General features: G+C 42.2%; 1 protein-coding gene across 2 annotated transcripts; it reads right to left on the bottom strand.

The window, feature by feature from the left end:
- Positions 1 to 1,846: 1,846 nt before the first annotated feature.
- Positions 1,847 to 24,111, bottom strand: fndc5a (fibronectin type III domain containing 5a). 2 transcript variants are annotated; one of them, XM_028395396.1, is made up of 6 exons: positions 24,017 to 24,111; positions 12,777 to 12,892; positions 12,024 to 12,222; positions 6,592 to 6,681; positions 6,295 to 6,490; positions 1,847 to 5,951 (listed from the first exon to the last, which is right to left on the bottom strand). In XM_028395396.1, the coding sequence occupies exons 3-5, from the start codon at positions 12,205 to 12,207 to the stop codon at positions 6,351 to 6,353; spliced, it is 414 nt and encodes a 137-aa protein (XP_028251197.1). In that variant the 5' UTR covers positions 12,208 to 12,222; positions 12,777 to 12,892; positions 24,017 to 24,111; the 3' UTR covers positions 1,847 to 5,951; positions 6,295 to 6,350. The 2 variants fall into 2 exon arrangements, with proteins under 2 accessions (XP_028251197.1, XP_028251196.1); XM_028395395.1 differs by lacking the exon at positions 24,017 to 24,111 and adding an exon at positions 23,032 to 23,345.
- Positions 24,112 to 24,238: the final 127 nt, after the last annotated feature.

Raw genomic sequence — 24,238 nt, 5'->3', positions numbered from 1 at the left:
GAAATAGTTGTTGGATCACTCTGCTCCTGATCATTCTCTCATGCTTTGTGATCATATGGAATATTCCTGAACTCTTAAATTAGTTATAGCATAATGGGTGGCTCATTAGTAACTAACAAGCATACACACTTGGCCACATGGGCACGAATCTTTGAAGCGTTCACAGTATTTGACTTCACCAGACTCTGCTACATCTGCTCTGTCAGTAATACAGACTTTAACTGGTAGGAGGACTGCATGGGAAGGCACCTCTGGACCCTCTGTCTGAAATGCTTCTCCAGGCCAGGTTTTGCCGCCCTCTGACAAATAGCATGCAGGTTTTACTTGATGTCTCCAGCCTGGTCATTAAGGAGCTGAAGTCTTTTACTTGTGGCCTCCCATAGTGAATCCCTCACACCCCCTCTTGATGGCACTGTCATGCTTTTCAGTGATTATGACTACTCTCAGCTGCTTGAGTTCATAAAACTGTAGGGCCATTTCATGTAGTTTGCCCTTTGAACTTACACAACAGTTTGTCAGCTTTATTCTCAGTTTCCTAGGTGCAGATATAGGTTGACAGATGGGACCTCGGGGAACTCAAATACATAGAACTTCTCAGCATGTTTCTCTGCTGTTGAATAATGCAAGCCGTTAAAATAATCTTGTCTGTAAGGATAGTAGGGCAACCTGGCTGAGGCTGAGGTGTGTGTGTGTGGATGTTAGCAAAGCCTTGTGAGGTGCGCTGTTCAGGCTGCAGGCCACGTGTGCAGACATAGCACCTTCATATACCTTCCAACAGTGTTATTCCTCTCCGGGGTCATAGGCAGGGTCTCTGCAGTGAAAAAGCTGTGAGTGCGTATCTGTCATGTCTCACAGTTGTCTCTATAGCTGTGTTAGCTATTGTCAAAACGGACAGCATTACAACAAACAAATAACTCAGTGATAGAATCCAGGCATGTTGGCTATAGGTTCATTTTTCCCACTCTGTCCAACAGTCAAATCAGCAAATGCTTTTGTATTGATGAAAACTAGTCTAATATGGGACTTGAGGTGATTTGTTTGCTACTTAAGTCTCATTGACTTCTACATCATTATAAATTTGCTGACTCAGCATTGAATGCATTTACCTGATGCCATGTTGCTATGTGGATTTTTTTTTAGGAGGACTCTGATTCCTCTCCAGTAACAGCACGACAGTGAATCGTGGGGTTTTTGTTTTTGATGGAGAAAAGGTCTGACAGTTGAAGCCTGGTGAAGTTTGAGCCTCACATATATTATTTACCAAAGAAAAAGTCTGTCTCATGGATGTTGTAAAACTGTTTTCTTAAAAAAAAAATCAGCCTGACATTTTTAGTCTGGAAATCTGTTGTTTTGAATGTAATCACATTACCTTGTTAAGATCCAAGATCAGTTGCTGCTCACTAATCTGGTGTGTTCAGTTCTAGCTGGATAGCGGTGTGTCTGTGGTGTAGTAGCAGGAAGTAAACAAGGTAATTTGCAGTAGGCTACAAAATAGATCACAAAAATGCTATGTGTTTATATAAGAGGAGAAAAAGCAGCCTAATGTATGTTGTTATTCCACCTGACTGAAGCATTACCTATGAAAATAATGAGTCAGGCTACACTAAAGTATTTTGATGATTGTGCATCATTTACTGAAACACCACTGACACAATGAATCATCCAATTGTGTAAATGTGTTGCCATGACAACCAATTTTCCCCTCCTGTTTTCAGTTGAGAAGAGAAACCCTTTTTTGAAAATGTTATATATTTTATTTAAGCATACACAAGTAAGCATACACCATACTCTTCATGATAGAAGTTGTGTAACCTTGTGCATAATAGTTAAACCATGCTAGCCCTCATTAAGCAATGACTGCTGTACACTTCATACGATGAGTATAAACATGATAGCACTAATAAAGCAGTTCATTTTTCTAAACCATGCTTCTTTGTGAATCTCATTCCTATATGTCAAGAGCCCCATAATGAAGAAATCAAACTGCTCAGTATTATCACAATATTTCAGGTTCCAGGCATATTTCTAGACTAATACAAAATACACGTGGTCTAGATTGTTGTGAAAAATCCACAAGTGTCTTTTCTGACCTCATCGCAAAATTACTGCAACCAAGCACATTTCTTTTTCAGGTTTGCCATCCACAAAGTAGCATGAGGAAATGTCTTGGGCCTGTCACACTGAAAGAAAGTCCTCAGTGATTTGTTCAGTGTGGTTTGCCACCACAGGGCTCAAGTGGAATGTTGAGTTCTTACAGTCATCACCGTTTGTCGAGTGCGATTAAGGAAAAAATATTTTTCATCTGCATTTGACAGGTGTACACTCTAACCAGAATCCACAAGCAGCAGAGACTGGATGTCCTTACAAACAACTTGCATCTGAAAGATCAACAGTTTTTTGTGGCAGTAGGGACAGTCCATGAATGGCTGACTAAGCAAACTACTACTACTACTGCACTACATACCCCTCCAAGATGCCTTCCACTGATTCACCTGACGTACAGGGCCGCTGTGTGGATATTAAACATGGTCAAACCACTTATATGTAAACCCAAATGATGTCACAGCATGTTACCATCAGAGACTGCAGGATTCTAATGTCTGAGTGGGAGAGCTCACTCAAACACGTTGCTCTGAGAAGGAATAGCTCAACAGACAGGGTAAAGTGTGGCCATTAGTTAGATGAGAAGACTCCGCTCTCATGTATGTTCATGTAGTCTAAGCCAGCAGCTGCTTAGCATGGTTTAGTATAAAAACAAGAGTCAGTGGTGGTTGCACAGCTAGTAGACTGAGTAGATGATTTGGTATTACAAAATGCAGCCACAAGCATTAGCAAGGTAGATTCCACAGATGGCACAGTAACAAGTCATGTTTGATCAGATTGTGTCACAACACTGTGACAAGGCCTGTCTGCCAGATAGGTCCAAATAGGCCAGTGTCATATAACAATGCAGTGTCCACAGTGCGAGTGTATTAATGGGAAACCCAGCCAGGGGACCAACAAACCTGTTTCTGTCATGCTAACATAAGCTAACAAGCTGCTGTTGTAGTGTCACTTTTAATGTACACATATGAGAGAAATGTTGATCTTATCATCTAACAGCCAAGAGAAAATCCCACAATGTCAAACTCTTCATTTAACAGTGAAGTTGGACAAAGCCTGCCACAAAAGTGAACACTCACAATAGCCCTACATTTAAATCAGTAATTAGGAGTACAATATTTACAGTGGCAACACAAAGGGCATCATCAGGGGGTGATGACACATTTCAGGTCCCTCTTACTATATGCAGCTCCCAGAAAAAAAACAGATAAAGTGAATGTTGCTGAAAAAAATATTGCTGGTAAAATTTGGGCAGACAATCATCATTACCCGTTACTTTGTGGATGGATGGCTATCGATCGGAGAGCCTGCTAGTGGGGCAGCATTCCAGGGGAAAAATAGATTTAACCTTCAGCCGCAGAAGTTTTCTGTGCAGTGTTGATGACTGTGCAGCAGAACAACATTTCAACATTTCACCATGTTTGTCCTGGCAACCGCTAGACTCCTGTGTAAATCAGTCAGCGAGTCTCTTCCCAACTCTGTGACTTACTTTAAACCCACTCAAGCCTCTGACATAAATCAGTGCTTATTGGGGAAGAACAATCCTGAGTCCCTTCAATAAGCAATAGAAAATAGAGAGAGAGAGAGAGAGAGGGTAGGGAGTGATAAAAGCCTGTCATTGCATTAGTCATCATTCTATTCATTTTATTCAACCATAACCTTCATTATTCTGTGCTGACCGTCCTTTACCTCCTCCCTCTTCCACCACACTCAAGTCTACAAAGGAGCTGGGACCGGTTGTGCACATACGTGTATTTGTCAGAGTTTGCAATAAATGACTTGTGAAAGTGTGTATTAATCGTCCTCGTCAATACAGCTTTCCAGTGGCTGAATGGCCCTCCACCATTATTTTTGGGTGATTACTGAAAACATCCAGGGTTTGTTCAGTTTTTTCATCAAAAGAGTCTTTTCTTGTTGCACATAAACAGCACAATGACATAATATAATAGAAATACATAACAGTAGAGGAGTGCTATGAAAAAGCTCTTCAGTATCAGGACTTCAACAACAATGTATGAACAACAAAAATATTTTCACCTGGACCCTCTTACATTAGGACACTGTACATATTCCACATTAGTCTTGTCTTCTCTTGACAGACTGAAATATAAAATGTATTTACACACTGAATGCCTGCCACTTCTTCTTCTCTACATCACCGGTCCGTAATGTTTCCCTTTTACTTTGCACACACATTCAAATACTGGATGAAAGGTAAATAAATATGACACAAGTGTGAGATACAGGGCCTTCCATCCTAATAGATAAATCATAAGGTATCATTATTTTTAAGGCAGTACTACTGAGTTTAAACAAGCCCTCGAATACATCCTTTGTTTCCCGATGCGACCCTCTATTTAGCCTACTCAGTGAGGAATTTCAACACAAATGTTGATTTTGATTTGTGAAAAAGTCTCAATAGAAGCCCTTCTGCCTTGTGACATCTGTTCAGGATGTCATAAAGAAGTCTCAGGGTTGCAAGATGGGCCCATAAAAAACATATTTTTTTCCATGCTAGCCATCAGAAACCAATGTTTTTACAACAGCGCTTACAGACTTTTGGAGATGATGCTCATTTGGGTGTGCAGTTTGTTCATGTGCCTGAACGTTACATGCTGAGAGGTCGGGTTTTGTTCAAAGAGGCTACAGAGATGGAGTCCTTGCTTCCGTGCTTCCACTGAGGGCTGTTATTGCTGATATATAAGGGATCTCTTCAGTGTCTCCGCAGAGGCAAATCCACTCCTCCATACACTTCTATAGAGCCTAGCCTCTCTTTTTTTTAAATCCATTAATTAGACGAATGCCCTCTATTATGGCAGTTCTGCTCCTCCCCAGAATGCTCAAAGAGAAAGACACAAGGAAATACTAAAGGGCTCATTCTGTACATGGAATGTAGCAGAAATCTATAGTAAAAGCATGAAAGAAGGAAAAAATGGTTCCAACCCTATATATCAGGGATGTGTTTCAGTGCGACTTAATGAATCTTTACTTACAAGTTGGGGTGATTTGGCTTTGATGGTGAGCTAAGTGATCCCTCTAAAGCTGACATATCGCAGCACATCTCAGAAATGGCTCCTAAATTAGCCAGGTGGAGTCTGGATTCCCTGAGGGGGGGAAACAAGCACACGAGGGTGAACAACTTCCCACAGGACAGCAAAGCATTTCTGCCCGAGGGAGAAGAAACTGGTGGCACCTTGTTATACATATATATATATATATATATATATATAAATATATAAAAAAAGCCTACACCCTACCAATCCAGAAAACAGAACAGAGGATGTTATGATCAAAATAAGGTGTTGATGATGACAATTTCAACATCTCAGTGCCACCCAGAAAAAGATCGTCCAGGTTTGTGGACACTGATAGTGCAGTGAAAGATGGTAAGAAGAAAGAGGTGACAGAAGGAGAGAGGGTGAGAAATAAAAGGTCTCTGGCTCTGTTTATCAGCTTTGGTCCCTGGGGTTGGTTTATCTGCAGTCTCTCCGCCGCCTGAGCCGTTTGGCCCTAATCTCTGCTGCCCCATGGTACAATAGTCATCGAGCACAGAGCAGCCACTGAACTCTCCCTGCAGTCTCTCCACTGCCGACTCTGCACTGTCCAGGCCAAGCCTGACCCCTGCAGTCCTGCGGCCTCGCTTCAGTGCCAGGCCCTGTGCCAAAGGAGAGTAGGCACCACCGAGGGGCCCAGAGTCCCAGCCTCATCCTGACAAACAGATGGGCTTAAAAGGGGCTCGCGTATTTGTGACAACACAAAGTCTTTTGGATAAAGAGAAGATGTCCTGGCAGTCACACCTCAATGATGTTGACAGATGGCATCCTATTGTTGTTGTTGTTCTTGGGAAACTGTGGGAGGAAAGAAGATGATGACAGGTATGAGAGGGCTGAAGGGACTCACAGGAATTATACAATAAACGTCTTTAATGAGCATGAGGATGCCTCTGCACTGGGATGTTTGTAGCGTCTGTTCAGGCTTTTGCTTTCTGCACATACGATGTGATTATGGTATGCGGCTCTGATCAAAACATAATAGAAGCCATGACTCAAGTGCATTAGATTGCTGAATGCGGCATTGTCATGCACATAATGGTGCCATGTCAGAGCAGTGTTGAGACTGAAGCTGAAGCTCAGATGGCACTATGAGTGAAAGTGTCAGTGGAAAGCTCTAGAAGTGGCCAGAATCATTCACCTGACGCTGGGGGGAGGCACCCAGGAGAGGAGAGGTGGAGGAGGAGGGGGGGTGGGTTATACCTTACTGCGCAACAGCCCCCCTGTTGGGTGCTCAGGAGTGCTGCACTCTGAGGAGTTTTTGGCTTTGTCCTTGTTGTTGTTGGGCTCGTTGTCTTTGATTATGTCGTACTGGCGACAGAAGAGAGCGATCACACCTGGGAAGAGGCACAGAATGTATCCATGAGCTGCCTGTTTTCTGTTGTTTTAGGTGAGATTATGCACATGATGCCTGGCTCACTGGCCGGCTTTTCCTTACCTGCCCACATAATAAGTACCACCACAATGATGATGAGCTCCCCTGCCCTTAGCTGTGTGGTCTGGCCCACTTCCTCCATTGTGACTTCGTCTGAGGGAATAAAAAAGCAACAGTCACTCACAGAAAATGGATTAGGATTAACCAAACTTAATCCTTTAAAGGGTCCTGTCACACTGCATACACTGTCTGTACTAAGGTCAGTTTGCTGATGGTCTTCAGCTGAGCTGAACCTATTAATGACTCTCTTGATGGTGCGAGCATGACAGTGTTGTTCTCTGCCCTATTATCTCTCATGGTCTCATTTAACCTGAGGTTTGGATGAATTCCCATTTACACTCAGTGACCTACATCGCTGTTGCTTGTATTTAGGCTGAAGAAGACAGAAAATAGACTACATACAACATACAGGAAGAATATTTTGCTGTAAAGATTTTTTTTACTGAAGCTAATGACTGACACTTAAAACACAAAGCTTGGAGCCAAATCTGTGTGTTTTTACAGAGAAGCTGACAAAAGAGGCTGATGGGATTATTTGGGATTATTTTATTATTTTAACATTTTCTCACCCAAAATACAGAGCTCTGCATGGTATCAGGTGTTCTTTCGTTATATATATTTATTTTCCATTAATTGGAACCTTTGTCTCTGCACTCATTCAAATTCTCTATGACCTCTTAGGTCTTGGCTCACATCTCTGCAGCTCCTTTTACCTTGAATCTGTGTTTGTTACTTCCAGCAGCTTTCTTCTTCCTCATTGTTTCTATCTGAGGAATCCTTCAAAGCATTTTCAAAGCCCGTTTTCCTTCTGCTCTAGTAATACCGCACTACTGAGCGCTCCATCTACACATAAACAGCTCCGATTTTACCCCCTCTATTTGGTTCTCTGTAAGGTTCTTCTTCAAACCTGATTGAACCGTGCTGCTCAGTTATTTTACCCATGCAGAGTTTCACAGACAGACTTTCATTTCAGACAGCTGCTGTTTAAGGTGAGAACTTGAACTTTTCTTTTTTTACAATCTCTCTCTTGTCTCGTTTTTAGCTCTTGAGTGTTTGTGTTACTAACACAGCTGTCACATTTCCTGGATGTTCAGTTAATGGAGTGTCTTGACTCATTGTCTTCTCTTTTTATCGTTATGTTTCTAAATCACAGCAGCAGCAGCGTTTTAATGGCTGAGAACTTGTTGCACAGGTGCAGACACCACACACACACACACAGACACACACAGGCAGCCAATGAGACCTTTTTTTGACTCATCACTAATAGGCCAGCTTCTGCTTGCAGAGAACATAAAGAGAATATTAAGGCCTCATGTGCACCACTGGGGAGATGAAGCAACGAGAAAAGTTAATCACAGCCGTCAGCATCAATTCACACCAGCTTCAATAAAACTCCATCATCATCTTTGAAGTCTTATGACCCTACAGAGGAAAAGAGGAGTGTGTACAGCAGTTTGCCCGTGGCTGCCGGCAGACCTCTATCGAACAAAGCGACATCATGTAGCAACTTTTCCTCACACTGCTGAGAGTTGGGGAAGTCGCAGGCTTGATCTAAAGTTCACTGTAGCGTGGAGAGCGCTCCTATCCTTTTATTAGATGCAGCGGGTGACATTTGGAGGGCCCAGTGTGGCAGGAACCCCACGCTCCACTAACTTTCAGCAACAAGCAATTCTGCAGATCGATTGGCCTCTGTTGCTTTGTATTAAATAATCAAAGCACCACATCCCAGAGTGCCTGACACTGTTGCTGGCCCGCCTCGCTGGGGCTAACTGGTAACACCTCTGATGCTCACTCACCTAACACTACACAATGTTGTAGTTTTGTGAATAACCTACCTCAAAATGACACTTGAGCTCTGGAATATTTTAGTTAAATTTGCTGCTAGTATCTGAAATATCAGTTTCATATTTAATGTGAAAACATAAAGCGGACCGACAGATGTGCCTGCAACAAAAGGAGGTGATGTGGCAGCATAACTAAGAATAATTCATCATAAAGTCATAAAACTAAAAAGTCATTTTGAATCATATTAAGCTACATAGACATGTTCTATTTTTCTGCCTTGGCTGAAGGCTCAGTTCCTTCACTGTAACACAAATATGTGTTCAATAATTTAAAGGGCATTTCACCCTAAAATCAAAAATGCATATTTTTCATATTTTTCTTATGGCTTGCAGCACTATGTATCTTTCTAGATTGTTTTGCTGTCAGTTGCAGAATTTTGAGAATTTCTGCCTTCTCTCCAATATAATGAAACACAGCATATGGTGCTCAAAGCAAAAAAAAAAAAAAAGATATTGGAAAACTCAATAACACTGTCTCTTTCCAGAAATTGTAACCCAGATCCCCAGACATGTTCATGTAGGAACTATTTTTAATCTCACAGCACTGGGTGTTCACTCCAAAGAGGGTAGCATGCAAAAAAGGACTTTTAACAGAAGTGATCTGTTAAACACATGTATCTGTAGCTTTGCCTACATGTAAATGTAGGTGCTTTTGTAGACTGTATGAGAGATGTGCAATATTGTATTAATTGGCCAACAAACAGAAAGACTGAATGAAAGAATATTTAACAGAAAATTATTTTAGAGTTTTGTGTAAGTATAAGTATAAAAACCTTAGATTTTAAATACTAATATGAAACATACATCCTGTACTTCAGGTCAGTTTCTGATCTCTGCTCTTTACTTAACATATGACATGAGGTTAATATTAACTCACCACATCATTGGAAAGCCATAGATTATATATCAAAATGCTAAATGTTACCTTTTCAGTACCTGTGTAGGATCTTCCTTTGGCATGCATGAGATTTAATTAAGAAAATTCAGGAGGAGCTCTGTATTAGCTGTAGCTGAGATTAGATGTCTGGTTCAGAACAGTGTGTTATTGTCAGTCTTTTTTTAACTTTTTTAGGTCTGAGGAGACTAATAAGGTTTGTCTGCTGTTGTTTTCTGTGTTTTTGTGTCTGGTGAAGTAATTTGATGAAAAGGGGTCTGAGCTGAAACACACGGCTGTGTGTGTTTTTGACAGCAGAATTTAATTGTCAGGATTTCATATTCTCCTGTATCGCTGCACCCTGCGTGACTTCAACCTTTCTCCCCCTCACTGTCAGTCACTGCCTGTTCCCCCCTTTTTTCTCTCATTCAATGTCTCTTCTTCAGTTTTATCCAGGTTGTGTTGTTTTTTTCCCTCCCTGATGACTGCAGCTTCCTTTGATCTGCTGAAGCTTAAAGCCATTGTGAAAGAGGAAATGAGAAGAAACGCAGAATAATCCAGCATTCCAGGCTAATCCTTTGCTCTTTCCACAGAGATCTGTGTGATATGGCAAAACAGAAGGGTTGAGCGCTTGAGTGAGGACGGTAAAAACCTTCCTTTTCTTCTCGGGACACTCGCCTGACACATCGAGACAAAGGACTAACAGCTGTGCTCTCTCCACACTCTGTACCCTGTGCAATTATCTGAAAACCTTTCTCTTTTAGACACATTTTATCCTAATACAGCTCGGCTTTATGTTGTTTCTGTAGATTTAGAGTGATTATTAGTCATCACAGAATATTTATAGAAAAAAAACATTCATACAATAATCCACCATAATCCAAGTGGATTTAAATCACATCACTGCCTCCCTCATTTAGAAAAAGAACATTTCTGAATCCCACATTCTATCTTCACCAATTTTTCACTGATTTGCAAAACGTTGACTTGAAGAACACCTGCTCATCTGCCATCAGAAGGTTTTATTGTTTCAACACAGCTAAGCTAATTAAACAGACATTCTTGAGTGAGCAGTGCAAATGAGACAGAGAAGGATGTCTGCTGTTGTGCTAAAGCGTGAAGTTGTTGTAGAGTACGAGTGAAGGATGATGATGAATCACAGAACTTCTCTCTGTGGATGTTTTCTTTGTGATTGTGGAAAACGTGTGGAGGAGCAGAGAAATCGTTTTGCATCAAATAGGGACTTTTCCTCAGGGCGTGTGTATGTATGTGTGTGTGCGTGCGTGTCTTCCTATAATGTTAAGATTTCTTACATTTTGGGGTATGGGTGAGTGATGTGTGTTGAACCTTGCTTCCTCTAATAGCCTTCCACATGAAACAAGCAAACAAACATTCATGGAAGTTTCACCTGCACTCAACCCGACCACCTTATTTACAAAAGACAAAAACATGCCACGCAGAAATGACAAAACGGGTAGATTCCATATGTGACAATGCACTCAAACCACTTGTTTAAGTTTGTTTGGGTCAAAACAAACAAACTTCTCCCATCTGCAACAAGCTCCCTCTGCCATTTTGTTTGGCTACCATGACAACATATCTGACTGGCAACAGTTCTGACCTAGAGATATTTAAAATGTCATTAAACCTGCCTTAGCATAGACTAAAATTAGAATGCTTATTAGCACAGTTTTGCTCAGTTCCTGCTGTGCCATACAAAACATACCTATTTCTGACCATTACAGTGGTTCTCTGATATTTACATGAGAAATGATTGAGTATAAAATTGGCTGGTAGATCTGCGGAAGTGTATGATTTCCCTCTTGTCACCCGCCCTCATAAAGATTTAATTGCCACTTTCAATAAAGCTGAGTATGTGTGTGTGTGTTTGTGGCTATAAGTCACTGCTGTTTATTTCTGTGCATGAGTTGGAGCCATTGTTCCGGCTTCATGGCTCTTTAAAACAGCAGGAGAGAAAATCCTACCTCAAACTTCAAAGAAATGAGCGTGTGCATGTATGCAGAAGGGAGAAACCTGCAGAAACAAATACAAACCTACTTGTTTATCTGTATCCTGTGTGTGTGTATTGATTTCTATAAATTCTTCCCTATTGCAAAAACAACACACAGACAGCACATCCGGTGCTAATCAGGGCTCTGTGGTGGCGAGAACATCTCTTCACTGCTCAGATATGATGGTTTTTTGTATTCTACATGCCTCTGTCAGCTCACTTGTACATAACAGAATCTTTCTGGTTCCACCCAAGTACTATCTCACATGAGAGATGGGTGTAAATGAGAGGAAGAATAGATGGATCAGTGCTCCAGCCAAAAGCGCATCGATTTGCCACCCCTCACAGCTCTGACTACCTCCTCTCTGAGTCTGATGAATGCCTTTCCTCATTTTGGTTTACCGTGCAGTTGTGCAGGGTGCATACAGGGTGAGGCCCGCAGGGGCACATCAATACACAATGAAGTATGCATCTTCCCCTGGCTGCTTTATTCTCCAGTTGTGGTCAGTGGCAGTGAGCTTCAAGAGCACTCTATTGTGAAATTTCATTTCACGCTTTGCATGTTTATTGATTTTTATTGGTCTTTAGACAAAATTAGTTAAGGTATTATCAAAAGGCCACATTCCCTCTGCACTCATGTCTTGGAGAAGGATGTAGACAGATCTGTACTTTTGGAGAGAAGGTATTATATGTGTATGTGTGTCACCTTTACTCTTAGAGGCCTGAGTCTCTGCCTCCTTTGCCGTTCGGAATCGCAGTGGTTCGCTCTGTGGGCTTGTCCCAGACATGCTGATGGACTGCACATGCACAATGTAGTCTGTCTCTTCCTCCAAGTCCCATAATGCACAGGAGCGTGTGGTGGTGTTGACTTCCTGGATGAATCGCAGCATGCGCACGTCTTTCTTCTGTTAGAACAGGAAAAAGATAACAAACCTTAAACTTTAACTGGGAAATTAGTGAGGGTAATTATATTTTCCCCTGTAAAAGTAATAAGAAATATTATAGATTCTATTATATAGAAAGAAATATTTTCATGTGTGTCCACAGTTCTTTGATAAACTCAAACTGTCTTTAGCCACCGCTGTTACCAGGTGGCCCACAGTGACCCTGTAGCTGTCCTTTTCCATCATGTCATCCAGCTCTTGTGAATGAGTGGGTGTATGTGGCAGCTCGTACAACATTAAGTGATGTGATTAATGCACACAATGTGTTTTTGTGTGTTCAATTTTCTGCTGTCACATAGCTGTCTGAGAGCGTTGTGATTCCCATAATACATAATGACTGACTAAAGGAACGACAACACAAAGAGAAGCAAACATGGCAGCAAACCAACTGTAACAAACCACAACTTAGCTCAATTAGTGTGTGTGTGTGTGTGTTTTGGATGAAAGAGTACCTACATCACAAGAACATCAACACATACAATATATCTAGTGAGTGTCATGTCTGTTTTCCTTACCTGCTGTGTGATGGCAAAGCCAATGACGGGGTCTCCCTCGGGGATGTCCCATGACACCACAGCAGAATTTGCTTTCACCTCTTTGATGGTCACATTGACGGGAGGCGACAAGCTATCTGCAAACACAGACACAGAAGTCCATTTTACCTTTCTGTGGAATGAGGAAAAGGAGAGGCCACCAGCATGGCAGGAAGCCAAATGTAGTGGTGTGAATAAATGGCCTGGTGAAATCCATTATGTGAGGCGAAATTCATGATGGAGTTTGGAAACAGAAAAACTGTTCCTCAGGGGCTCATCAGACAAAACGCCATGTATGAAGGGGAAGAGTCAGTGCAGTGTAGGGGGTGAAAACAGCCTCAGCAGTCATAGAATTAGAAATTTGTAAAGCTTTTTGGTTCAGACCGGAATGCATCATTAGTTATTGAATGCAATGGTATGTAATTTGGTACAGCTATGCCCAGAGGGTGAACAAAATAGACATTGTTTTTTTGTGATATGTACAATCTTTGTTTTAGCATTGCCACCCATGTCTCAGGTATGTAGAGATTTAACAATTCTTCTTCTTCTTTCTGAGTTCACTGAAAGACGGATAGAGGATGGACATTTTCCAAAAGCTACAATAAAAAGACACACAATGATACTAGTGTGTGTGTGTGTGTGTGTGTGTGTGTTTTGGTGTCATGCTTCATGTTCTAAACACCTCTGCAGTTTAATTAGTGTCAGGCTACATGATTTGAGAATAATAATTTGGTCCCATTATATAATTAAGTGTAAGTGTGTGTGTTCATGTACTTTGGTATCCTAAGCTGCTGGCGAATAATATATAATTACTGTATGTGTTGCTCCAGTCTGTATAACACACACACACACACACACACACACACACACGGCTCCAGTCTCATGGTTCCAGTCTTATATGTGCATTTGTGCAGATTAGATGATCAAAGTGCCCACAGCAAAAGAAGAAAACACCGGTTTACTGCAAATTAGTGTGAAATAGATTTTTCTTTTCACATGGTCACCACCATCACTTTGTGTATTAGTATGAAGTTGTGAGTAGCAGCGTAGCTTAGCTTAGATTACCTTAGTGTAACCAATATGATGTGACGGTTGAGGAGTAAACTCGTCAATTACAACAGTAAAAGACACATAATACATTTATAGGGATTGATTAAAAGCTAACTGTAGCAGCTCCAGTCGAACCGACTCAAACACAATTAACTGCTCTGAGCAGGGCGCGGCCATTAAAATCTCACAATAGTTCAAACTGTAAAAACAGGTGATTAAAATACAAAACCCCATAAAATTACCTGGGTTACCTGAGCAGGAACGAACTTGGACAGAAACAAACTGTTAACAAGGATTCTGGAAAAAAATCTCCTCTTCTTAGCAGAATAAAAAGCCACTTTGGAACAGAAGACATATGACAATTCAGCATTTAGCTGATATTTTTGTCATATTTTGCACAAAGAAATGACAATTGTATTTATCTTCTGGTGTGCAGGCCTCAGTTCTCACAAAATAACATGTCTTTGATAGAATGTAAATCCAAAGGGGCCGATCAATGCAGCTGGCGAGTTACTGGATAGGTGAATGCTCATTTGTCCTTGGGTGGGTACAAAGCTCATGGCTGGTGATTACAGCTGCTGTAGCACACATTGACATGTTGTACATTCAGAAACAGTGAACCTAATCCAAAGGAGGCCTCTGTGTTACGTGCTTCCACTCAGCCTGCTGCTGACGTTTTGATGAATGGCCTGACTAACAGTAGATGGCATGATGGGGACTTGCTGCATCTCTTCATCAGGCGGAGGGATGGGTGGTGGTGATGGTGGTGGTGGTGATGGTGTGTGTGTGGGGGGGGGGGGGCTGATGTTTGAAGTGGATTTGCTTTTGTTTACTCTGCTGTTTGCTTGCTGTTTCCTGATGAGCTGAAGGGACAGGCATGTTAGGCTGAGGGGGGCTGATGGAGCTGAAGAAGTCACAAATCTAACTCATTATCTCTCAGTTAGCGCTCACTCACTCTCTTCCTCTGGCACTAACGTTTAGCTGCAAAGGCCCCTCAGGGAGCATATTCGTTTCTCTGACTGACACAGATCATTGCTTTGTTTACTTTTACTTTAATGTTTTTTTTTTTTCAAATATCTTCAGCACAATTCAAACAACATACACACATGCTCTTAACATGTGTTTTAGATTGAGGTGTGCCTACATGTTACCATGGAAACCAAAAGAATTGTACGTATCTGCATGTACAGATCAGTTTAGTCGGCAGATACATTTAATTCCACAGAGATATATAACCTGGGTAAATCCTGGACTTGACAAGGAAGAAGACAGTTCATTAAATGAAAAGGGAAAAAGAAAAGGCATCTTAGAGCACGATGACAGCATCCGTCTTCTTTTCAGTAATCACTTACAGTCTGATCTATAAAGCTCTGTTTGTGAAGCTCTGTACCTCACGTCTCTTCAATCCTATAATTGTGCACAGAGCTCGTTAGCTTTTAATAAAACGTCTAAATTTCTGATCTTGTTGGAATGACTTTCAAAGCCCTTTGAAATCAGAAACTACTGAATAAGCTTAAATAATGATGTCTCACATTTCCACTGATGTCTTACTTGCAGTGTGTATTTCCTCCTTCCTCTTTCATCGTATATACTGCTGCTGACTGCCTGCATTGCATAAATGAATTATTGTGTTTTAAGCTTCTTGTAGAAAACAGACCTTGATCTCTAGGACACTGCTAATATGAAAAAAATAAAGTAGGTGGGGTTGTAAAAATACATGTCCTTGTTATTTCCCTTTGGTTTCTGCAAAACAAAGTTAAACCGTCTGTTTGAGTGTCCTCACGTCCCACAGCTCCTGGTCACTTTTTCGTCTGTCTTTGTCCGTCTCCTCTTTCCTAAAACTGTGTTACACTGAGGGACAAAGTAAGGGGACACTGGGCCTTAAATATCCACATGACATGAGAGTCACTTCTAATGAAACACCAGACAGATGTCTTCATAAACTCTCTGTGGCTCACAGTCTGCCTCACCCTGAGAGACGGGGTGACTTTGAGCCATGACGGATGTCCCTGGAGTGTGTGCGTGTGTGCATCTTTGTTAGCCCTGTGATGATCGGAGTGACAGCTCGTTGTCTATTCCACGCTGAGCGGTGTGAATGGTGACAGCTCCTTAATGCCTGCCTTCATTAGAGATCTCACTGGAACTGCGTGTGTCTGTGTGCGTGAGAGTGTGTGCAGTCAAGGAGAGAAAGAGTTTGTTTGAAAACCTGTTGTTTAGTAACACATGTGCTCCTCATCTCTCTTCCTGGCCTGTTGCCCTCCTCCTCTCCTCCTTCTCTGGTTTACCTGCCATGTTTTTTCACACATAGATTTAGTCAGAATTACTTTCACCTACTGTAAACAAGGCCTGTATTGATTCACCCCCCCCCCCTAACTACTGGCCCAAGCACTGTCCATGTTTTGAATCTGATGTTAAGTGGGACCCCAGTCATCTTAAACAGCCTAATTCCATATGACCTGGCAGACTGCAGGGGTTCCCAGTCAAAGCTCATGAAAGCAAGCTGGATGGTGTTCCAGCTTTCATCTGCGCATGTAGGGAGATATTACTGATTTGTACCTTATTACAGCTCTGCAATCCTTAAAAAAAACGCCTTTCTCGGAGTGAGGCCTCAAGGCTAGTTCTGCTCCCTGGGATGCTAATGACTTAGTCTGTAGACTTTGTGTGAATGAACATGAATATTGCCTGTTAGCTACATCATATTTTACTGTTATCTGGCACTTCAGAGGCAAGCACAGGCCCCAGGTGTTTACTTCCTGAACTCTTTGTGCATCGCTGTGCTGCAGCTAATTCCTGTTTAGCAACTTCAATTCATTTTATGGCTAATAGTAAGTAAACAGTGTGAAAAGCAGCAGGTGAGAGAGAATATCAAAGCTCTGTGATAACAGAGAAATACATGGTTTGTGCCATGTAAGGCTGAAGCCATAAAGGAGCATGTGCTGATGTCTTACGGCTAACAGCAGAATTGGGGGAACTGCAGTTTGCTTGCAGCTCGTTCCTCCTGCTAACATGTTATTAAATCTCAGGTCTGTGCAAACTGCTGTGCACTTGAGGGCTAGCATACATGCAGCTGGCAGGGACAACCCCCCCTCCTTGTTCAAAGTTAATGTGCCATGATAGAGCCATCAGGAGTTTGTGCTGATCTGGAGTTTGCCCTTGTATGTGTCAGAGGAGCTCTTGCCATATGGTCCTTCTGGATGCACATAAACACACTCACATTAAAAAAAGTTATGAGAAGCGTGACACTGTGCAGAGCCAGTGAACATGAGGCGTTTGAAAACTAACGCATCTGGTGAATAATTAAGAGCTGCAATCTAACGCGTGTCATATTTTAGCGCTGTGTCATGTTTTATAATTGATTGCCTGTAATGCCTTTTTCATTAGGCTGCCTACGGTCTAACCGCCGCTCCTCTCTTTTCTATATGACTGCTTATAATATTACGTAAAGCACAAAAGGGAGCCCCTCTGTGGTTTTTCTTCGTCTTTGTCCCGTCACTTATTTCATACAGCTGCTAGTGCTTTTGGATCAGCTTCCACTACCTTGCTGTCGGAGGAAATCCACCTCACATATTTCCTGCTCTATTCACTTTTGCTTTCAACGCCTATATTCTGACTGTAATGGACATTATCCTCCCCCCCTTCTTATTCTTTTCATCTACGTCTGTCTCTCCAACGCTCCTCGCTGTGCTCTGTGCAGCTACTGTACTAGGGTTTGTTGGCAGCTCCTGGTGTGTAAAGCTCTCTGTCTGTAACTGACACTTCAATGGGAATCTGGGTGCGGAGAAGAGATGGTGGGTGAAAAGGGGAGACGGTAGCCTGGCTGTGACTCACTCATGTGCTATTCAGTCATTGATTAGCTTCATGCTACTCAAACAGTGGCTGCTGATCAGCTTGTTTACAGTGCAGGCAGATGAGCTGCTCATCAAGGAAGATGTTTTTTTTGTAATATATTTGAATTTACTGTACTGTGCTCTGCATGGCATGTGAGCTTGAGGTTCTCTTCAGTCCACTGCTCCTCTGTGCACAGCAGCTCAGCCGAGTGCTGTCAAACAATCACACCTAAGGGTCTTCTCATCCCTTTTGTAGAAAAATGAGTTATTTACTCTTAGGAAATGAATTTTCCAACCCCACTGGCCATGAGAACACCGAGGTGGGGAGGGTGCAGTTTCAAAACAGCTTCTTCCTCTTTTTATTTCTTTATTTATTACTTTATATATCAGATGGAGACACACACACACACACACTTTTCTCTAATTAAATGTCAAAAGGCAGTGTATGAAAATCAATGCAGCATTGTATACAGAGTGAATGCAAGCCAGCTAATTCAAAAAGGCAAAGGAGTGCCGTGAGGCTGATTATTTGACAAGCCCACTGCTAATGAAATCTACTCTCCAATCAGGAGCAGCCGCCCCCTCAGGCAGGCGAACAGCAGTATTATGGGATGGGGCTGATAACGGTGAAGGAGCTCACAGCTTGATATAAGGTTATGAATATGATATTAGTGCTTCCTAATACACTGTCTTTCACTTCACACTGTAGCCTCTCTGTGGATTTCCGCTGGTCTTGCCGATGACTGAAGCACAGCTGGGAATGTAACGCCTACAGTGTCCGCCTGGGAGGATTGGAGTCATGAGCGGGTGGTGGTGGTGGAGGGGGAACATGAATAATACTCGGATTCATCCATGTTACACTCTCTTCTTTCCTTCTCTGGGTTTCTCTGTGTTTCTGTCCATCTTTCTAACAAGTATTCCCATGCTTGACACATGCTGTGTGACTGACTGAGGATACAGACCCCCCACCTAAACCAGACACGGAGCTGCAGACACAGTGGTTGATCACGGGAAACTGACATACATGCTCTCACACACAGACATTAACAGTTTAACCTATGCAGGCATCTGTAGCCACATTTGCATTTACAGAACATGAATAAAAAAAGATTCTTGACTTTTCTGTGTCAGACACCACTTCTGAAACAGGAGACAAAACTTTGCAAGAGGAGACAAATGAGCCTGAAGTGCGTCTACAAAGGTAGTGCAGGTGACCTCCTAAGGGGCCCACCTGTGCAAATGTAAAACACACCATCTGGGCCACCACAATCTGCACACAAGATCTGACTGCCCAAATAAAAATGGTATTTTTATGCTGTACTGAGCTGGAGGAGGAAGTAAGTAGAGGCCTACGCACTGTTTTGGATTATTTATAGCCGTTGAGTCCAATTCATCAAATTGTGTACGAGAAGCTGTGCACATATTCACACAGTCTGAAAAATCTCTCTGGTCTACCATGTATCATTAAGTGAATATGCAGTTCCACTTTTATTCGGAAAAAAAAACTGTTGTCAAAGGACGATGGACACAGGTAAGTACACACCTTTACATTCAGGCCCTTAATTCCCTCCAAATGGCAGCTCAGACCCTCCTCCTCTACCTACGCATATTAAGAAGTGACAGTGGACAGATGACAGACTGCGTCAGAGAGCTGTCGCTGCCACGTCAGTCTTTTGGCATCACCGCCTCCCTCTCCCACAGGCCAAGTGTCCACATGAGTGTGACAATCTGTCCCCTAATGCCTGTTTTGTTCTAAAAATCTGAACAAATGCAAATCTGACAGCATTCCAGACAAAATCCCATTTAAAACAATTTCTAAATCTTTTCTGTTTGGTTTTAATCCAAAAGTTGTATCCAGATCTGAAAGACATGTAAGCCTTCGCTGCAACCACAAAGCCATTGCTCTATTCATCTGCTCCTAAGCCACTGAAACTCTTTAAAGACTAACTCAAGAGGCTTTCCGAAGCAAAGAGGGTCAGGTAAAGCCAGAGGAAGCCAGAGGAAAGGCAGGAGCAGCAGTACACTGATGCAAACGCTCATCCGTGCTACCACTTTGAAAAGACTCTGTACCAACTGTAATCAATTCAGCTTGTCAGGTGACAATTAAAACGTTGACAGGGTGGGAGGAAAAGACAAATTATCTGACAATAACTAAATGCAAAAATGCGTGGGAGGATTAACTCCCAGGCCGAATTCTGTGTTCTAGGAATGCACCACATCTGTCAAACCAGCCTTACAGATGGGTTTAGCTAGCTTCATCTGCACTTTCTAAAACTCATTATTTACACAAAGACATACACTTACACACCAAAAAAGTTTTAAAAGGACAAAGCATCTGAAAATTATTATAACATCATGATGATCATTGATGAACAGTAGGTAAATACACACCTTACTGGACAGCACCAGTTATTGTCAAACTAATGATCTATTGGTTATTTTTCTTTTTGTTGCAGTGCATTGAGTTGTCTTTGTCTTAGTACTTAGCCTATATGATATTTTATTTACGGCAAAATACTGATATTGATCTGTACGTTTATGAGACTCGGTCTCTAAGTACACTGAAGCTGCAGCATGTGTATTGATTTATTCATATAAATAGCACAGCAGCATTAGGCTCTAACATTCTTTCATATAATTGCAGCATAATAAGGTATGTTCCTGCCAAACACCCTAAAACTGATGCAACTTATTTGTAATAAGATGATGTGGTGTACTGTAATAAACTCAGAAGTGCAGCAGACTCCTTGAAAATGAATTACAAATTAAAAAAATTAATCCTAATAATTACAGCTAATTGTGCTCACATAAGTGACTACAGGGAAACCAAATGAACAGATTATCGCACCTCACACCACATTTTGCCCTGACACATACACACACTTTTCTGTGATCTGTTAAAGAACCTTTTCAGATTGAACTGTGATGAATCAGTCATCCATCAGGAGGCTGCCCTGATTACCCAGCAGGTCTAAAAGACACAGATTTCAATGAAGTCAGCCTTAATTACAAACTATAATATGATACTCAGTTCTGCATGTTCTCTGTTACTGATCTACCGATGGTTTTTTATGTCAGCAACTATCACTCATCTGATTTCATGCGTGTGACAAAATTGCCACCTGAAAACAATAAGATCAGAGCCCTGCAGGCTGTTTTCCTTAAATGAATAATGCAGTGTGATGCGTCTGCCAAACAAAGCTTACAGCATAAACAAGTATTTGTAATTTGTGTTGAGACACTACCTTGTGTGATGAACGGCACAGAGAATCTCACAGAATCACATCTGTTTGGATTGCTTTGAGTTAGTAGAAGTTGGCTCATAAATGTGCACAGTGAAAGTCTGATGATCGTTTGGTGTGAGAGGGGAGGAGGAGCTACTTTTATAAACGTTGGCTCTTGGAGCTGCGGCCTATAACTCCTCACTGTGGATGCTAAATGGCTTAGCACTTGACACATAATATACTGTACTCACTGAGAATGTATCACATTGCAGGTGACTGCCAAACTTTTTTGAGATTTTTTTTCTTTTTTGCAGCACAAAAATAAAAAAAATAAAATAAAATAACCCCTGATCATCTGAAAGATTCGGCTTTCTTCACTCATTATAATAAACATCTCTCAAACACAGAGAACAGCCTGGAGTCTCTCCATCCCTTCCATCAGTGTTCAATTTCTTGATTGATTCATTGATTTTTCTTTTTTTCTGCTCTCCAAACTCAGAACTGTTAAGGAGTGGAGGAAATTGCCTGAGAGGATTTATGGCCTCATTTAGATGAATGTGTTAGAGATTCGATTTACATTTTAAATGGAAACATTACTTTTGCCTGACTGTTTATGAGTCACTATAAACGCAGACAAAGTAAATACGTTGCACAGTGTAAATTTTATGGTGCGGTGGTGCGCACCCACACGTTCATTTTCAGTCCACCTCTGTGCCTCCACATCGATTTGTCTTTAAAATACAGTGAGAGATGAAAACTTGAATGAAATTAAAATGTAAATACAAGAGAATGAATGTTATAGAATAAATTCTTGTTCTTGAAAACAGCTGATCACATCATTTTACATGAGCTAAAGAGGTGTGTCAGTTTTTAGTGTACCTTATTGGACCTAGTCAGAAAATAAGGGTTGTTGATCTGCGTAAGAGTAAGTCTCAACCCATGAAAGCCCATGAGGGTGCTCTTTCTGAACACTGCAGATTTACCAAGACTTGCATATAAGAATAGTGGCGCATAGTACAAAACACCTGTGTGATGATCAGCTGGATGAGCTACATGATCTTGGCTTACTTTGGGGGTCTAGCCTACATCTGATGCTTCTGAAAAGCAAGAATCCGGGAGACTTTGTCCAATTCTTTCCAGTTTATTCTTAGCTCATACTAAGAAAATGAAATGCAGCCACATCAGTACCAGTGCTCAATATATTCATGACATTGTACCATAGAATTCTTATAGAAAAGAGATAAAAACATACAAGACAGAGGGAGCCATTGAATTTGTGTTGTGTTTGCAAGAGAGAGGAGCAGTCCGGTCATCCATCGTCAGTGGAAAGGTTGAATAGAGGGAGGAAGCTGAGAGAACCAGAGGTGCATTTTGATGGCAGGAGTAAAGAGTGGCACTCCATCGCAGAGAGCGGTCAAGTGTGTGCAGTATGGCCTCTAAAAGGCATGTTTTATAGACACACAGTATATGTTAGATCCTCACACAGGCACAGCATGCATCAGTGGCGTTTCCATGGATCTTTGAGAGACGGAGCTACTGTCACTCCGCAGCAGTCTAATCATGTGTTTGGCCAGTAGCAGTTCATTATACTCAGTCAACAAATGTTCGTCTGATATTCTAATCTTCCTACAGACAGACTGAGATAATGTTCAGCAATGAGCTTTGAAATGTCACACCATGCTGGTGCCTGTGTGTGTATGTGTGTGTGTGTGTGCAGCAGTTTACAGTACCAGCATGAAATGTGATTCAAAGCAGTCTGGCTTACACCAAACACACACACACACACACACACAGAGTAACATAGTTTGTACACAGGTCAGTTCAGCCTCACTATTCTGAATCGGTCCACATGTCTGTCTGTGGTTCTCTGTAGATCCCCCTTATCATTAAATGACCATACGGAAATGCATCTTGCACACACAACAGACTACACAACGTCTCACAACAATACCTGTTAAAATCTACAGCCCATAGCACACAACAGCAGCATTTTCACCCACATGCCGATGCAATCCCTCCCCATTGTTCCTTTAATTTGGCAATAATACATCACTCAGTTAAGGATGGGAAGCCAGAGGTGTGCAGCTCTGAAATTCACGGAGACATCCCTCTAATTGCACATAAACATAAACTTACCGGCTGTGACTCGAGAGACGCCGAGACAGCTGAGGACGAGCAGGAAAATTCTCTCCATGTTTCTAACGCTAGGACGACGTGCGGTCCCATTTACTCTGGCCGGGGGTGCTGCGTTAACCGCCGAACCTGCTGTGCCGTGTGGTGCTGCTCGGCATTCACGTCTGTTCATGCGTATCGTCTCGACTGGAAATGAGACAGCGGCGGTTTTTCAGCACCTCGGACAGCGCTTCAGCAACACCTCTGCTCATTCAACAGCCTCATCCGGCAACCCGCGACCAGCAGCCAACCCGTCGGCATCATCATCATCTTCATCATTCCCTGGTCTCTAGCCTTACGACGTCGGTCCTCCAACTGTGCTCCAAAACCCTCCCCGATCTGCTGCTGCTGCTGCTGCTGGTGATGCTGGAGGTGGTGCTCAGCACCACTCGGCTGCTGCAGACAGAGTGAAACGTGCTGGCTTTGTATATGAGACTGTTCCTGCCTGCCACACTGCTGAAGGCTTCACAGAGAGAGAGGCGGGCAAACAACCATTAGGTTAACTTTGAGGATTTTCCACATAATGTCCAGTTGTTTTAACCCACTTTTAAATCACAGAACCTGCCTTTTCTTTACGTTTCTCCCAGGCCTCTAGAAGCCAAACAACATAAAGCGATCACTGATCAAAAGCAAACTTGTCACCAGAAGCCCTCTCCTTTCCCTCTCATCCTCCTGCTGTACTTGCCCACTTGGTGAGCCACTGTACTCTGAATTATTGCTGCCCACTCATCGATTAAATATGCATACACTAGCCCACGCAAACAGTCGCCTGTGCAAAGATAACGTCTCTGTGGAGCCACTTTGAACTGTTTTTCCACTTCAAAAACAAACACGTGCCTCTTGACTTTACCACAGCGTTGACATCCCCCTCCACAGTGTTTCAGAGCGCGCGGGAAGGCGAGTACAACGTGGATAAAGTGGATAAAGTCTGCAAAAACAAAAAACCTACCTGACGGTGCTCCCTCAGGCGCGCGGTGGTGTTGAAGCTCTCCAGGATGTTAGTTTGGTTGTGTTTGTATGTGAGGCTGTCTGTCCCGAGGCAGGAGACCAGTACTGTCCCCTAGCTGTGTCCCAAAGAAGTGTTTTGTGCACCCCGCTGTGCACCTCGATTCATAGCCTGCTGCCTCTGACGTGCTTCCGAAGAACACTGTTGTTGGTGGTGGAGGGGTTA

The sequence above is a fragment of the Parambassis ranga genome, chromosome 22, assembly GCF_900634625.1.
Source record: "Parambassis ranga chromosome 22, fParRan2.1, whole genome shotgun sequence".
Lineage (NCBI taxonomy): Eukaryota > Metazoa > Chordata > Actinopteri > Ambassidae > Parambassis > Parambassis ranga.
The sequence above is the reverse complement of the archived record's forward strand: the minus strand, read 5'-3'. Positions and strand labels throughout refer to the sequence as shown.

Excerpts from the sequence above, each read along its gene's own strand:
- fndc5a (XM_028395395.1), bottom strand. The coding sequence starts at position 23,200 with ATGAACAGACGTGAATGCCGAGCAGCACCACACGGCACAGCAGGTTCG. Across the intron at positions 12,223-12,776 it reads GCTTTGCCATCACACAGCAG|AAGAAAGACGTGCGCATGCT; the intron begins GTAAGGAAAACA and ends CTGTTCTAACAG. Across the intron at positions 6,682-12,023 it reads TCAGGCCTCTAAGAGTAAAG|ACGAAGTCACAATGGAGGAA; the intron begins GTGACACACATA and ends TTATTCCCTCAG.